General features: G+C 38.5%; 1 protein-coding gene across 1 annotated transcript in view; it reads left to right on the top strand.

Annotated features, from left to right (window-relative positions):
* The first annotated feature begins 3,429 nt into the window (after positions 1 to 3,429).
* agps (alkylglycerone phosphate synthase) overlaps positions 3,430 to 15,720 on the top strand; it is a 29,240-nt gene continuing 16,949 nt past the window's right edge. The window contains exons 1-10 of the mRNA XM_010794494.1: positions 3,430 to 3,670; positions 7,137 to 7,226; positions 8,775 to 8,865; positions 8,971 to 9,091; positions 9,261 to 9,335; positions 10,361 to 10,432; positions 11,178 to 11,257; positions 12,999 to 13,079; positions 14,227 to 14,352; positions 14,634 to 14,742. Of these exons, the coding sequence (XP_010792796.1) occupies positions 3,486 to 3,670; positions 7,137 to 7,226; positions 8,775 to 8,865; positions 8,971 to 9,091; positions 9,261 to 9,335; positions 10,361 to 10,432; positions 11,178 to 11,257; positions 12,999 to 13,079; positions 14,227 to 14,352; positions 14,634 to 14,742 (1,030 nt within the window). The 5' untranslated portion in view covers positions 3,430 to 3,485. The remainder of the gene's footprint in view (positions 3,671 to 7,136; positions 7,227 to 8,774; positions 8,866 to 8,970; positions 9,092 to 9,260; positions 9,336 to 10,360; positions 10,433 to 11,177; positions 11,258 to 12,998; positions 13,080 to 14,226; positions 14,353 to 14,633; positions 14,743 to 15,720) is intronic.

Genomic DNA, 15,720 nt, shown 5'->3' with positions numbered 1-15,720 from the left:
AGCTGCATATAGTGAACTGCACAGGACTGGGGGAAGAAAAGGTAAAAGCGTCTGTAGCCACCTTACGATTAGAGCGCTGCAAGTCCGCAGACGGACACCGACCGCAGTGAAAACAGGCGTTTGCACTGTGAATCCAGAAATGGCCTGCATTATCCTGAGATCGCATTCTGCTTTTGCATTTTATCATCAAGACTACTTGCCCTCGTGTTGGATTGCAGCTGGTCCCTTGCGATCACCTATATCAGGTACAGTTTGACTTGCAGGACTTTATCATATTACTTATTGGGTAAATCATTGTCAGGAGAATGATTGAGGCGTGACACTGTGTGATTTGGTGCATTATGTTGCACTTCAAAAGTTGCTGTCACTTTATTGCTGTTGTAGTGGCAAGTGCCCTGAATCCCTTCAAACTGACAGAAGTGAATACTTAAAGAGCTCAGCTGGCCTTCTGCATTTTCCAAATTGCTTTATTATATCTATCTACATTGTTTAGTGAATAACATATTTCCCTAGGGCCTTTTGAATTCTGAAAGTTGTTAAAGATCAACAGGTAGAATCAATGACACATCAGCACAGGAGGGGAATTCTTCTAATGGAGTTAGAGGTATTACCAAAACTGGAAACTTTAAACATGTCAGCTAATATAGAGACTGCTTTGTGTGTGACCTTTGCAACCTACCAGATGGTCAAGCTTAAAGGTAATGAAATACATTAAAGGGTCATTTTTGGTTGGATGTAACCAACTATTGCACATAACCTATTATATTTAGCCATTTAAAATGCCTAAGGACACCTAACAATGTGTAAAAAGAATCCGTCTGGCCTGCTTTACCTGTGTTACTCTAGGGAGGACCCACCACACAGCAATCCTTTCTAGGCCCATTCCTAAAAGCATTCAAGTCTTAACTACTTATTGTTCTCTAGTCTTTTACAAACCACACCAGCTATTTTCTTTCTTGGAGTTGTATGTTTCAAACGTCAATACAATGAAAAAAGTGGTAATCAAAGTGGATGTCTGGTTTTCCTTGCTTTTTGTCCCTAACTACAGGTTAAGGGAGCACCCAGTCATGAGGCTCTGCACAAGGACAAACCTATGAGGTGGCACTATGGCTTTCCAAATAAAGTTCTGTGATACACTTAGACTCTAATTGCCTGCAGTCAGTGCATTACAGAACTTTGTTTTGTGAGTTAATTATTATCCTGTGGGAAATAAAACTTCAATCATCTGGACCTTTTGAGTTTACAGCATGGTGCAATATTTCTGTTGACAAATAACTGTTTTTCTTTAATAAAGTTTATTTTGGTTTCAATATTGTTTTCACAGTCTCTGTCTTTCTTGAAAGTTTAAACAAATGTTAATATTTATTCTAAATATGCTTTTTTTGGATGTGTATGTATACTAACTTTGTGTAGAATGATTAGTTAAGTAGCACTGCTGTGTGCCATATGGAAACAGTGTTCAGGTGAGTGAGTGGAGGTAAACAATTAAGTCATATAATATTACTTTTTAAAACCACGTCACAAATTACACATGAGGATTTGTAACCCTAGATGATGCTGTTTTAAAAGTTAAAATCAATAATTTAAATAATAATTTTCTTAAAATAGCATTAGTTCACTTTAACATATTGTTAAAAATACATTTAAAATGTCCACACAACTTTATTATTTAAAGTAGTTATACTAGAAGGACTACATTCATTTATTTATCTCCTTAACATCTATGTAATGTGACTGTTAATTCAGTCAATGGAGCATATGCAACCAGTCGTATATTGCAAGGCATGCTGGGAAATAAGTAAGTGGTGCATTCAGGTACAGAATAAAGAAAGCGAAACTTGTGCAACTATGTTTAATTTTCTGGTTTCAAAGTTCCGCAATGAGGGATTTAAAACATACAACACAATTGTCGTTTTTAATCTTCAAAAGGAATATTCACATTGTTTGTTATGTCGACTCCAAGTCCAAAACCCAAACAAACACTTTACAATCATGTATGAATAGAAAAGCAATTTTAAACTTGAAAAGCTACCACAAGCACATATATGGCATTTCTAATGGTAAAATGTTTTTAATGATTATTTGGTCATTTAAATAGTAAAAGATATTTTTTTGTAAATGTCCTAATTGATTCATCGATTTATCATTTCATTGCAAATCTGAACCAGATTTGGAAGGTACATTTACTCAACTAGGCTGTATTTAAGTACAATATTGGGGCGTGTTCAATTTAGTCCAGTATTTATTTTTGTGCTAACTTCTAATGTATTTACTCTACTGCAATTCAAAGGCAACTATTGTACTTTTTACTCAACTAAATGTATTTGAAGCTGTTAATGCCAGGTACATTTACACATACAAGGAATTAACTTTGGTGTATGGTGGTGCAAACATAAACAACATAAGGTAATACATTGTAAGAGAAGATCAAAAATAGAACGATTATAATATATATACGTTTTAACATTAAAATGATAAAGACACATATTAACACCACATACAAATATACATGTATGTACAATGCATACAAACTGCAATATTATATATTAAAGTGGAGGGCTGTGCAGATATTTAAAAGAGGTAGGGATATATAGAAATGTAAAAAGACATTCAGAAAGATGAACATGAACATGGCTCACAGTATTAAAAAAAGAACAATATGTTGTTCACATGATTTGCATTAATGTAATGTGTGTCTTTACCACTGCTAATTATAACACAAAGTTACCGTCAAAAATGATTTATTATATGGCATTATCTTAAAATTATGTTTTGTTGTTCCATATAATATGCTCTCTCCCAGGGGTGTAAAGTAACTTTGTAGATTTACTCAAGTACTGTATTTAAGTAGGCCTACAAGTTTGAGGGACTTGTACTTTACTTATTTCCATTTTTTGCTACTTTGAACTTTTGCCCCACAACAATTAAGAGGTAAATTGTGTACTTTTACACTACCAAATGTATTAAGTAGATTTACTTATATTGTACATTTGGGTTATTGATGTGAAATATAATCAACACTTAAACAAAACTTTAGTTACACCTGGAGTACAATTCACAAGCTACCCTGCAGCATACAAAGTAATTACAATTAGCTGCACCAGCTTTGATAACACTAAAATTCACACATTATTATAATCAGTACATATTATAAATATTATTCTGAAATAATACTTTTGCACTTTTACTTAAAGAACATTTGAATGGCAGTGATTTTACTTGTAAAAGAGTATTTCTACACTCTGGTACTTTTACTTAAGTACAATATCTGAGTACTTCTACCTCTGCTCTCTCCGAATGCTAAACGTGGCAAGAAAAAAAATCCCATTTCTCAGTCGCCATGCATTTACCACTACTCGTGTCATTCATGTGGACTGACAGGGATTTTTCCGATAGTCTGTGAACGCGGCGCACTTTTCCTGCGCTGACCTCTGACAGCCGCTCATGGATCCGCTGCGCCCTCCCTTCACAAACAAGGAAGCAGCATGGCGTCCAACAGCAGCGGTGGCTCCGACAGGCAGCGCGTTGCACAGCAAAGACTGAGAATAATTACCGGACATTTACAGGGACGAGAGAACGGGGACTCCACCATCATAGCCGCCGAGTGCAAAGCCGAGGGCAGCCAGACAGATGTCTCCAGAGAGGAGGGGAAGACGGTGCCGAGGAGAAGGTACAAGGCTGTGATGGAGCAGTGTTTGAGGGTCCATCCTCTCTGGTTTTAGCTTGTTATTAAGTGAAACATCAGGAAACAGGAACACATGAGGGTGACATGCACTGACAGACGGGCTTCTCTCTCTTTCCCAAGCGTTAAAACGTAGTGATAGGTGGCTAAACCTTCTTTAATTAGCCTGCTAGCTAACGTCACTTGGCTACAGTGTCTGTATTCATTCGCTAGGATTGTGGGTGCGGCTAGCTTCACTCTCAAGAGTTTAAGGCTGGTGGTGTAGTCGACTTTCTTAAAGTTGGTCAGCTGAAGCCTCTTTCTCTGTCTTATATTTGATCGTTCATTGTGTTATATGGCTGTTTTTCAGCGTTAGTGAGGTCCTAAAACCAAGCAGGAAGTGGTGTATCTGGCACTTTCTGATGCTACAGATAACTAAGTCATAGAGTTAGATTCACTAGCTTTGCCATTCGTTCAACTATCCATGCTATAATCGATACAAATAATCTTATGCGATTACAATGTAAAGCACACATGTTGGTAGGGGAATCATTGGGTACAAGAGCATTTAAAAAAAATATATAGTTTCCTTTACTAGTTGTCAAGATATGAGACACATCAGAAATAATGTAAATCATGTTAACAATAGTTGACATACAGAAACTTCTCTGTCTCCTCTGCTGAGGATCTGATTGGCTAGGACAAGTGGTGGTATGACTTTCAACCTATTGGCAGCTCAGTTCCTTTTGAGTAAACGCCTTCACGGTGCTGACATCTAGTGCCAGTCTGAGATAACAGATATAGTTAAAAGGGTAAAAGCTGCACTCAGAAGTACTAAGCATTTGGCCTTGTGAAATTCATAATTTCCTGTTCTGGTCAAAATGACATTGGGATAAGAAGATGGAATATTGTGTCTTGAGGAAATGTTTGTTACATTCATTGTACAACTGATCTTGAACTCAGGGTTGAAAGTGTAGGAAGTTTGAATGTTAAGGAAAAAATTATTTAACAATCAGTGTGTTTGTCCATCAATATCATCATAAGTAGTATAATAGTTACATTATTACATGGAACATCAGTGAAGGGTGAATAACAACACAGAGCTGCAATTTACTAATGAAATATGTATGTGTAATAAATCCACCGACAGAATAATTATTGCTATTTTACGTTATTTTACTACCAGTAGTACATATTTATGTACATGGCTTTCAGCCTCTCAAATATGGAAATTCCCTAATTTTCTTAGTGTCATATCCAACTAAATATTTTAGTTTTTTCAAATACATCAAATCGGTCTTTGAGCACCTGGGATGGACACTATTTTCTGACATTGTATATAGACCAAATCATTAGTTGATTAAGCTATATAACAATATAAAGATTAGATTAGTCAATTCTTGGTATAATTCTTGGGTTGAGCCCTTATGAATGATATATATTTTTCTGTACCAGGAACAGGCGCAATCTAACTCTGTGGCAATCATTGTCTCAGTCTTGTTTAGTCTAACATAACCACATACAATACAAGTACAAAAATACATAGTCATTGTTTGTATGGATAAGTGCCAAAAGACTTTCTCTGTTTAGCTTTTCAGCCACAACCTTTGCTGTTGTCTCGTTCTTAAAGCACCTTTCAGGCATGGTTTGTTTAGTGGTTTCAGGGAGAAATCCAGATTTTCAGGATTTGTGGTATCTTGGCTCCACCAAGCTCAAACTGAAAGACAGCCTCACAACAATAAAGCTTGATAGGCGTGTTAGTTTAAACTGAAGTGTAGATTACAGGTTATTATTTGTACAGTGTGTTGTGCAATCAAGATGTTTTTCAGCTCCACATATTCAATAACCCTATCCCAGTTTATATTCATAGTGAGATTAGCGTCATTATACTACAGATTGCACAGTTTAATAAAATCCTTCTAAATTCAAAATAGTGTTCCTTAGACAATGTCATGCCCTTGTAGCATGTTGATATAAGAAGGCATTACAGGCTGCTACAACATCATTTGTATCCAAGTTATTTAAATAGCACAAAACTACAACTCCCACCCGTTAGCATCATTACAGCTTCAATGCTAAGGCCTTTTGAATTTGGACGAGGTAAAAGCCCGTTATCAATGAAGAGCTAATTTTGTAAAAAAATATGAATGAAGACTTGTTGTTTGGCACCTTGCTAATCACCTTACATTGTCATAAGTGTGTACTTCCTGACCTTGACACACACTCGCTATATTTATTGATACATTTTTATTCAGTATGTTCACTGGCTATGACAGCATATCAATGGTGGCGATGATTCATTAAAGAATGACTCAGTGTGTCCCTCTCATTTCTGCTCTCGCTTCTAATTTATAGGAAACTCCATTTTGGCGTGTATTAATCTCAATTATGGCTTTTACTCCACTGTGTTAGCATCCCATCCCAAGTGACCCATGAGTTATGGTTGCTGCGTGAGCTGTCTCTGAAGACTGCCAGTGCAGCACACAAGCTCTGCTCAGTATTGCAGCATAGACAGTGTAGCGTCATATCTGGTTGTTAAGCTGCCATTGATTATAATGGGATATCCCTCAGCATAGTATAGCATTTGTTAAGTAGCTATGGCTGTACTCTTATTTGGTTGCTGATTCCACCACTAATAACAGAAAGTATGTCTGGTGCTTATGTGCTATATTAGTGGATATATGTTGCTGAATAATTAGCTGGAGCTTGATAGTTCAGCAAACATATTGAGACATAGACCTTATCTTAACAATTTAGCAATAATAAATTAGCTATGGTGGCTACCAGGTAGAGACTTAATGGTATGAAAATGTAATATACAAATTAAAGTAATCAAATGTAACACTGTAATCATGATTACTGTTGTTTTATTAAACTGTGCCGAACATGATCAACAAGTACTGATATACACACACGTTTTATAATGAAAACAACAAAATAATAGCAGTACTATGCACTAACATTGACCCATGCACAAGTACTAAGTCCTTTTTAGAAGGCTATATAGAAGGCCCCATATCATTGCCTTATGCAATGTTTTTGGTGACTCGAAACTAAACCATGCTGCATTCTTCATCCTGCATCCTGGACACTGTTGCCTACTTTGATTGACGCTGGACATTATTTACTGTACGTTTTTTAAAGAGCGTTAGTCAAACCATGAATCTGTGTATCGCGAAGCTGGTAACGGTTTCATCCATACTAACAGGTGCCATACTTTTAAATAATATTAATTTAAGGGATGGGAAAAGCTTGAGGGCACAGGAGGAACGTCTGATGGATAAGTTATCTGAAGGTGTTGCTTCTGCCTCTGCATTGGTGTGCCCGTCTGCACCCTCCCATACTCTACAGCTGCCAAGCATTGCCAATATGTCCGTTTAAATTTCAGCGATGGTGTTTCATCTCGTGTCTTGACTTCAGTGTAAGGGTTATACATTTTATGTTTTAATATCTCCCATTATTTGTTTCTCCACAGGCAGGAAATAATGAAATGGAACGGCTGGGGATACAGCGATACAAAATTCATCTTCAATAACAAAGGTCAAGCAGAATTTACCGGCAAAAGGTACTGTATAATAATCACCGCTCCCAATGCTTAACTACATCTCAGTCAGCCTCTACTCTTGTTCTGGTACATCCTTTGTCTCTACCTTCATCCAAACCTAATGACTGGACTTCTGCCTCGATCATTTTCACAGGCCATACTGTGTGCTTTTAAAATCATTTGCTGTCCCCTTCCTACGCTCACAGCAATGTGGTGCTACTGCCACCTAGTGGTTGGCATTTGAACTGTTTATTGTCATATGAGAAGGTCACTGTTTGTGATTGTCAGCTCTCCCAAACTCAGCAGCTCGTTAGCAGAAAACACTTTCCAAAAACATTTGAATGTCTGAGGGAAACAAAGCCAGTTGTCCTCAATCATACTAGATATGGCTCCAGTTAACAACAGCACCTTTATCCATGTCTCCCATGACAAGAGCAGAGGTAAAGATGAGCCATGTGATTATAATCATGACATATGACTAGTCAGACTGTTAACATGGAGAACTAGCACTCTGTGTATGAGGATGTATTTTGAGTAATGAGGCGAGCTAAACAGGATGTTGCACAGCAAATGGTTTCCTCCTGTGAAAGTGGTTCATAGAAATCGCTCTCTGCCCTTTGGAGTGAATAGCTACCTGGGTGGCGTACACAGATATCGGGGCTGGGGGCTGTTGGAGGAATGTCACAGACAGTATTCTCCTCCTCCATGCTCTCTTCGACAGAGGCTTTCCATTATAGGGTGTGTTTCATGGTCTCGTGGACAAAGGCACGCCAGAGTCCCCTGATGGGCTGGCCCGGGCTGTGCCAGAAACTCGATTATTCAGGGGTGGAGAAGGCGGTCACATGGACAGCACTGTCACCGCTGCTCTGCTTCCCTAATAACCTCATTGGACACAACCCTCACACTCTTCTTATTAGACACAGTCCTGGTTTTAAAAGTCACCTATTATGCAAAATCCACTTTTTCATGTCTTGTATACATCAACATGTGTCCCCTCTGTGTAAAGAGATTCTCAAAGTTTCAGAAAAAAGGTTTCGCTCATTTTTGTCCTGCTCCATTTAAATAAAAAACCTGTCTGAAAATGAGCTGATCAGATTTTGGCCACTTTATGATGTCATAACGATTTTTTGGCTTGTGTAACCATTAGCCAATCACCAACCAAGGTAACACCCCCCACCTTATCACCTGAATCTCCTCCTAGAGCACCATTGTGTTCTTTTTAACCAAATATCTCTCAGAGGGCCGTGGGGAGGGGCTCCTTATTTTCATCTAAAGTAACAGACAGAGAATCAGCACTTTTGAAACAGGGCTGAAACAGAGGGGATTATGGGATGCTACAATGATCTGTTTGGTATTTCAAGCCAAACACTTTAGAGACATGTTTGTATATATCTGAGAACTATAATATATTGATGAAAAACAGTAAACTTTAAATGAACAAGCCCAGTGAAGCATTCAGATGTTTTCTATTTGACTTCCAATACAGAAAATCACTAATACATGAAGCGTTGATGATTATTTTATATTTCTTTATTAATTGGATGTTTATTCAATCTGTGTTCCTTCCAGGTATAGGCTAAGTGGTATGATCATCCCTGCTCTGAAGGAATGGTTCGAAGGCACGTTTGGGGCCAGTATGCAGCATAAATCTCCAGCAGCGGTGAGTGGGAATCATATTTATTTGTTGCGTCTTCAATGAATGGGGAAGAAGAACCCCTTGGTAACCCACAGTTACATATTAACACAATGGCTTTGTTTCTTTCAGCCTGTTCTGAATAGCGGTGCTGTACAGCCTCCCACTCTAAACGAGGCCTTCTTGGAAGAACTGAAATCCACAGGTGTTCCCTTCTCTCATGACGCAGAGGACCGGGTGTATCGGGCCCATGGTAAGGCATTGTGGGAGAAAACGTTGCACTTGAAGTTACCCAATATTATTTCTTGTTAAAATGGAGCATATCATATATGTAATGTCTTATAACTTAGTGTTTGTGTGTATGTAATGATTATATTAATATTCCTGTGAGCTCCTCATCTCATTCCTGTATTTTATTCCAGGACATTGCTTACACGAGATCTTTGCTCTGCGAGAGGGGAAAGTTGGTCGTGTTCCGGATATGGTGGTATGGCCAAGTGAGTTCAGAAGCTGTGTCATCTCTATTTTATTGCTTTGTTTTTTTCCTCCCACATTGCATCCCTGATCCCCCCCGCCCCTCTGGCCTACTGGCTTAGTTGATTTAAAGGGTTGATCTCTGCAGAGGCAGGGGTATTAATATGTATGAGTGGAGGCTTAATAAGAAGCGTCAGGGGGAGGACGGTTGACACCCAATACTCCACGGTCTGGCTCTGCACACTGCACCCATGAATTATGATGCAGAGATTGGTTTTCTGTTGTTATCGCTGGCACTTTTTTATCATGCAAATGAGTGTTGACTGATGACTGAGACTTGATTAGCACCCTCCCAAATGGGCAGCAAATCACTAAGCAACCGTGGGCATCGCTTCATCCGCACCAGCACCACATTTAAATTTGACCGAATACACACTCATTTGCTCTGCATATAATAGATATTTTGACCTGTTATTTGCATTCCTCAGTATGCCTTCCAAGTCAAGCTGTGTATTTTAAGTGGAGGTTTAGTTTGTTGGACTGTAATCCGTGGGCAGAAGCTGTGTGTTTAATTGGATGGCAAAATGCACTAGAATGCTGGCATTTCTCAATGCCTCTAAAAGCAATTGAGGCCAGTCAGGCACATCCACGTAGGCGGGTATTGCCACCCTTCCCACTCGCTCACCACTCCAGTGTGAATGGATGTGAGAGGTGTGATTGGCCAAAGCATGTTTGTATTGATCCAGCACATCCCACCCCTGAGAGCAGAGCCTCATGCAGTCGGACTCCGCCTGAGGAAAGCCCCAGGCAAAACACAGCGATCAGGCAAATCAAAATGTCCCTCAGCTCTAATGGCACCGCCCATATACATGTATTTATTGTCTCATGTACACACCAAGTGTTAGGGGGCATTTGTATTTCCTTTACAATGTGTCCACTCTGTTATTATGTTTACACTTTATTTATGAATGCAATACAGTATGGTAAATGAAAACATTCCCTTTATGATGGCCAATAATTTCTAAAATGATGTTCTGTGTCTTTGCAGACTGCCACGAAGATGTGGTGAAAATAGTTGAACTGGCGTGCAAACATGATGTTTGTTTGATACCATATGGAGGTAAGTCATGATATCAATGTCTCTAAGCACCATAATGAGCAGTCTCAGACTTTATGTACAGAACACTAGATGTGTAGTTTCATTTAATGTACTTTAATACATCATACAATTGTAATGTATGTACATTGAAGTATTATTTACACCCAACTCATGCTTGTGAATTTCTGTTATTTTTATTAATGAAGCCTCATTCTCACAAACTGTAAATCGCTATGAAGAACTTGATGTTCTGTCTTTCTGCCACCGCCACTACTGTTTAATGATAGCAAAATAACCGAAAATAAATTATTATTATTATTATAATAATAAAATGTTTTTCATTATTGCGGCAATTTCTCAACAGGTTCCTGAGTAATAAAAGTCAGTCAAATATTTAAACAATTATATCCTAAAGCCTCCGGTCATTTTCATAGAACAAAGTCCTGATGATGGGTTATTTGCACCTTTGCTTTTTTAAAATTATTTCTTTAAAACTTTATTTAACAAGAATGTGCAAACATTTAAATACATTGCAGAGCCACATCCGCATTGCTTTCAGAAGTAATGAAAGTCTGATTCAGGGTTTGCTACTCATACCAAATAATGTTTTTTAATATCTTTGTTTGAGATATTTGTATTCCCTAAACATTCATGTGTTGTTGTTTCACACAAAGCCTGGGAGTATTTGTGTGAAAAACATGGAACCAGTAAAGTGTCCAATGTGAGGACAGTAACCACTGACTGTAACGGTTGTTTTCTCTCTCAGGAGGGACGAGTGTCTCTAGTGGCCTCGAGTGCCCACCAGAGGAAACTCGCTGCATTGTCTCCGTGGATACCTCACAGATGGTAAGTAAACACTGCACTAAGGACAATATGAACTGAAACCAAATGAAATGATGTTTGAATCAACTATAAAAATAAATAATTGAACCTAAAAAGGTCAAGTTTATGATGCTATGTCTGAAAAATACTGGTTTGCTTTAAAAATCTGTTTCTAATTTAGTACAGTTTTTGACTTAATACTTGTATTTTATCATTTAAAATGTGAGCAAAAACACTTTAAATATTAGTAGCTTTCTGGGTTATTTAATGATGTTTTGAGACACTAGTATTTATAATTCTTTTTGGCATTTTATGTGTATGAGTGAATTTTCTAAATTTTGAGAAGAATCACAATTTATTCATAATATAAGTCACATTTAAAAATCATTTATCAAGCAGCAATATCATTTTGTTCCACCTTGTGAGCTAGAATGTGACAATGTCCAATTTTTTTCCAATGACTATTTGTTGGATATTTGACTTCACTTGTGAAAATAAGCATTAATTTCAGCCATAGTTAGAATTAGCGTATTTCGTTGTGTGTAAGTTAGTACATCTTATTTCTTCTCTTTATGATGATAAATGTGTGAGTGGGGCACATGCTAATATTTAAACGATATCCCAAGCACCTCACCATGAAGGAGATGATGTTTCATTGGATATGATATGAAATGGTGAATATTGTCACCAGTACAGTACAGCCCTTTGATCCGGGCTCACAGAGCAGTGATATATACGCTGTCTGAGTTTGGTGCCACACACACCAGCCACCAGTGTTCTGTGTCAGGGGGTCAGAGGTGAGGTGGCTCCAATGGAAGCACATGAAAGGGTCTCTGTGGTTGGAACATAACATTTATTACCTCTGGAGAATAATTGATGGCAGTAGTGAAATGACCTCCTGCAGGTAAGGGTATGCCACGTGCCCAGCGGCCTAAATAAGAGGCATATATTTGGAACTACATGTTAAATTGAGTTTAACCTTGAGGTAACTGTCTCCGTCCCGCGGCCCTTCTGCGCTCATTTATCCTCAGACATGTGACCGTCAGGCTACAAGGACAAGCTGGGGCAGAACTAAAAAAAAAAAAAAAAGAATTCAAACTGTCAAAGGACTGTCTCCATGGACTGCTGCTGACATGAATGTCTGGGAGCAAATTCATTTTATATGCTACACAAATATGGCCAGGATCCGTAGAATTTTCGTAATATTGGGTTGCAGATTACAATTTTCAAAAGGGGGGTTCGTTTAGCATGAAACACTTGAAATAACTAAAGGATAAGTTAAAAAAGAAAGTAGAGAGAAAGTGAGGTCAAAGAAAACTATTCCTGCTAAAAAGTTAGCAACGATTGAGTCAGACCTAAACATTTCAGATGTGTGTATCTCACACTGCACTGTAACTTTAATTCATGTACCTTTTGTTATTCATTTTTTATTCCAGTATCTTTGCTTTTTAAATGAGTCTTTTTAAATGCAGTTTTATAATATGCTTCTTAATATCTTTAATTGTTGTAAAGCACTTTGAATTGCCTTTGTTTTGAAAGGTGCTATATAAATAAACTTGCCTTGCCTTGCTGTTGAGGGCCTAGATATGTCAACTTAACAGAAATGGGGATATGCAACATTTGTATTAAGATATTGTAACTTACACAACAGAATAGCAATGTTTTTAGACAAATCAACAAAAAGCATTAGAGAGTATTTCTATTAAACTGTTTGGCATTAAGCATTTATAACAAATGTTTTATGACCTGTGTTTTCCATTCACAGAACCGCATTCTGTGGATTGACGAGAAAAATTTAACGGCCCATGTGGAAGCTGGCATCGTCGGCCAGGATTTGGAGCGATTGGTAAGTACTGCTCATCCATCCATATTCATCCATGAAAGAGCTTACATTGCTGTGCCGTGTTGTGCCAACAATCAAGCTGTGCGACCATTCACATGCAGGTTGCCCACGCTCAGTCACCTTGCTACTCTGCGCTCAGTAGATTGAGCAGCGTTTAGGAGGGAGTGTGAGACGGGAGCAGAGCTGAGGGGGAGAGATTAGAGAGTGAGGCGGCGGTCATGAGCAGATGGCACCATCAAGCTAATTCAGAAAAATGGAGAAGGAGCGGGCATTTGATGCAGAGGAATGCGTGAGCTGCATCTAAAGCAGAACCTACCTCTGCATTTAGACGGGGCCATTTTGATGGAGCAGATGGGTCTGCGTTAGAAACTGCCTTCCAGGGAAGTGCTGCGATAAAACAAGGTCTGACTTAACCCCTGTTCTGTGCCTCTGCAGGGGGTTGTTGTTGTACTTTAAGGGTCCTTATTATTATTACTATTAAATGTTAAGCCTGAAGATGCAATATGCAATCTGCGCAGCCTTCAGGTAAATGTGTTAGCTCCTGAAGACGGACTCATTCTCCTCAGAGCTGCAGGGACGGTGCATCTGATGGTGGTTGCGCAAAGGTTTTATGTTTAATGTGTATTATTCTCACATTCTAAGGCTATTTAACAAATAACTAAGATGTCGCTCACAGTATTCGTGGAATTGGTGGGACTGCTGAAGCTGAATGTGCACAAAACTTAAATCACAACTGTTTGTATAACTTACAGCTTTACATACACATTTAAAACTGAAGTGTACATTTGTATTTTTCCCAAAAATGCCTTATCATGTCACCTGGCAGAATTCAGCAATTTTACAAATGATACATAGAAGCAGTGGAGCTTTGCATTGCCCAGACATGCACTGATCTCTCTTTTTGTGCTCTTTCTCTTGGTTTATTTTTAGGCGGTTGTAAAATATGTATGATGCCATAAAACCAGAGTTTTAGCATTGCAGTAAAACAAGAGCAGTGAAATTCAGCCTGCAGCTGCAATTATATGTTTTCCTGTGCTTGCTTGCACATGTTATTAAAACATTCTTCTGGGTTTACTTCATAATTTCCCCCAAAACTATTTTCTCTCCCTTTTTTAATTGCAACCAAAAAAAAACCCTATTTTTTTTACAGCTTAATGAGAGCGGCTACTGTACGGGCCATGAGCCTGACTCCATGGAGTTCAGCTCCCTGGGGGGGTGGGTAGCAACCAGAGCGTCAGGCATGAAGAAGAACATCTACGGCAACATTGAGGACCTGGTGAGTCGCCCCCCCCTTTATCTTCCTGCTCATGTTTGTGCCAAAGGATGACAGCCAGCACACAGCTGTTGCTGCACAGTAATTAAAGAGGACATTATAAGCAGAAGCTTTGTGGACTTGACCCTCCCCTCTAAAATGCAGTGGTCCCATTGGATATGACATATACTGTAGCAATAGCCAAACACATTTTTGTCAACATTTGTAAATCTGTGAAAATAAATCTAGACTACTGTTTTGCATATTTCTGTTTCTAATGAGTGTTTTTTTATGTTGCTCAATAGGTGGTGCATGTAAAGATGGTGACCCCTCAAGGAGTGATGGAAAAAAGCTGTCGGGGCCCACGCATGTCCACGGGGCCAGACATTCACCACTTCATCATGGGCTCAGAAGGTGAGCTACCGTTCTCGTGTGATTTCAGTACAGCAGAGCATGCGGGCAGTTTGTATGTTCATGTGTGTTTTGTTGTGCAAGTCTTTGTGATAAAACGGTAACACCAGGACGGTTCTCATGCTCTGGGCTTCTTACATATTAACCAGCTTTGGTGGAACAGAGAACTGGAGGGGTGTTAGTTAGGAACCAGCAAGTGTCCTCCCAGCCCCATCTGCAGTGCCCTGTCCTTGTGAATGCCCACAGAGAATACCGCCATATGCCAGGTTCCCCCCCTACATAATGAGGAGGTTCAGAGACTCTTGGCATGGCTATGTTAAACAGCTGTCGATGCAAAGTTTATATTCGCCCTACAAAGCTCAGCAATCTGCTCCCTGACTGAGCTGCAGAAATCTCCATTTGTACTCATTAGAAGCCATTTCAATACCAAGAGCGCGTGTTTGTATATAAGATCTGATTCAAATTCAGTCACAAGTGAGACATTTAGTACTGAATGAAGACTACAATTGAAAATGTTTCAACATTATAAAACTTTTTCAATGAACAGTTGTCAGTGATTAATGTGCTACAGCTGCTTTTTTTAAATAATTATTGTATTGTTGTTGTAAAAGACTATTTATCAAGTAAACCACCCTGAGATGAACCATGTTGTTATTGACAGAATCCAGACGTACCATACAAATAAATACGAATAACAAAATCAACGCAAAGACATTAAATAATGGGAAAACAGCAATTCAACCGACACACAAAGACAAACCGTGTTTAAACGTGCAAAATGATATGTTATCATTGATCATTTCTAAATTACCAACAAAACACTTATATAAATATTTTTTAAAAGTAGTTTCTTAACTGTGCAGATCAACTCTGACTTCTATCATTTTAATCCTATACAAACAAACATTTTTCTTTTTAAGTATGAACAACCACTTTCATAACAGCAAAATTATAAATGTTGCTATCATTTTTGGGCAACAA

The sequence above is a fragment of the Notothenia coriiceps genome, unplaced genomic scaffold (assembly GCF_000735185.1).
Source record: "Notothenia coriiceps isolate Sejong01 unplaced genomic scaffold, NC01 NC01_scaffold00037246, whole genome shotgun sequence".
Lineage (NCBI taxonomy): Eukaryota > Metazoa > Chordata > Actinopteri > Perciformes > Nototheniidae > Notothenia > Notothenia coriiceps.
Note: the sequence above shows the minus strand (reverse complement) of the source record. Positions and strands in the feature narration are given on the sequence as shown.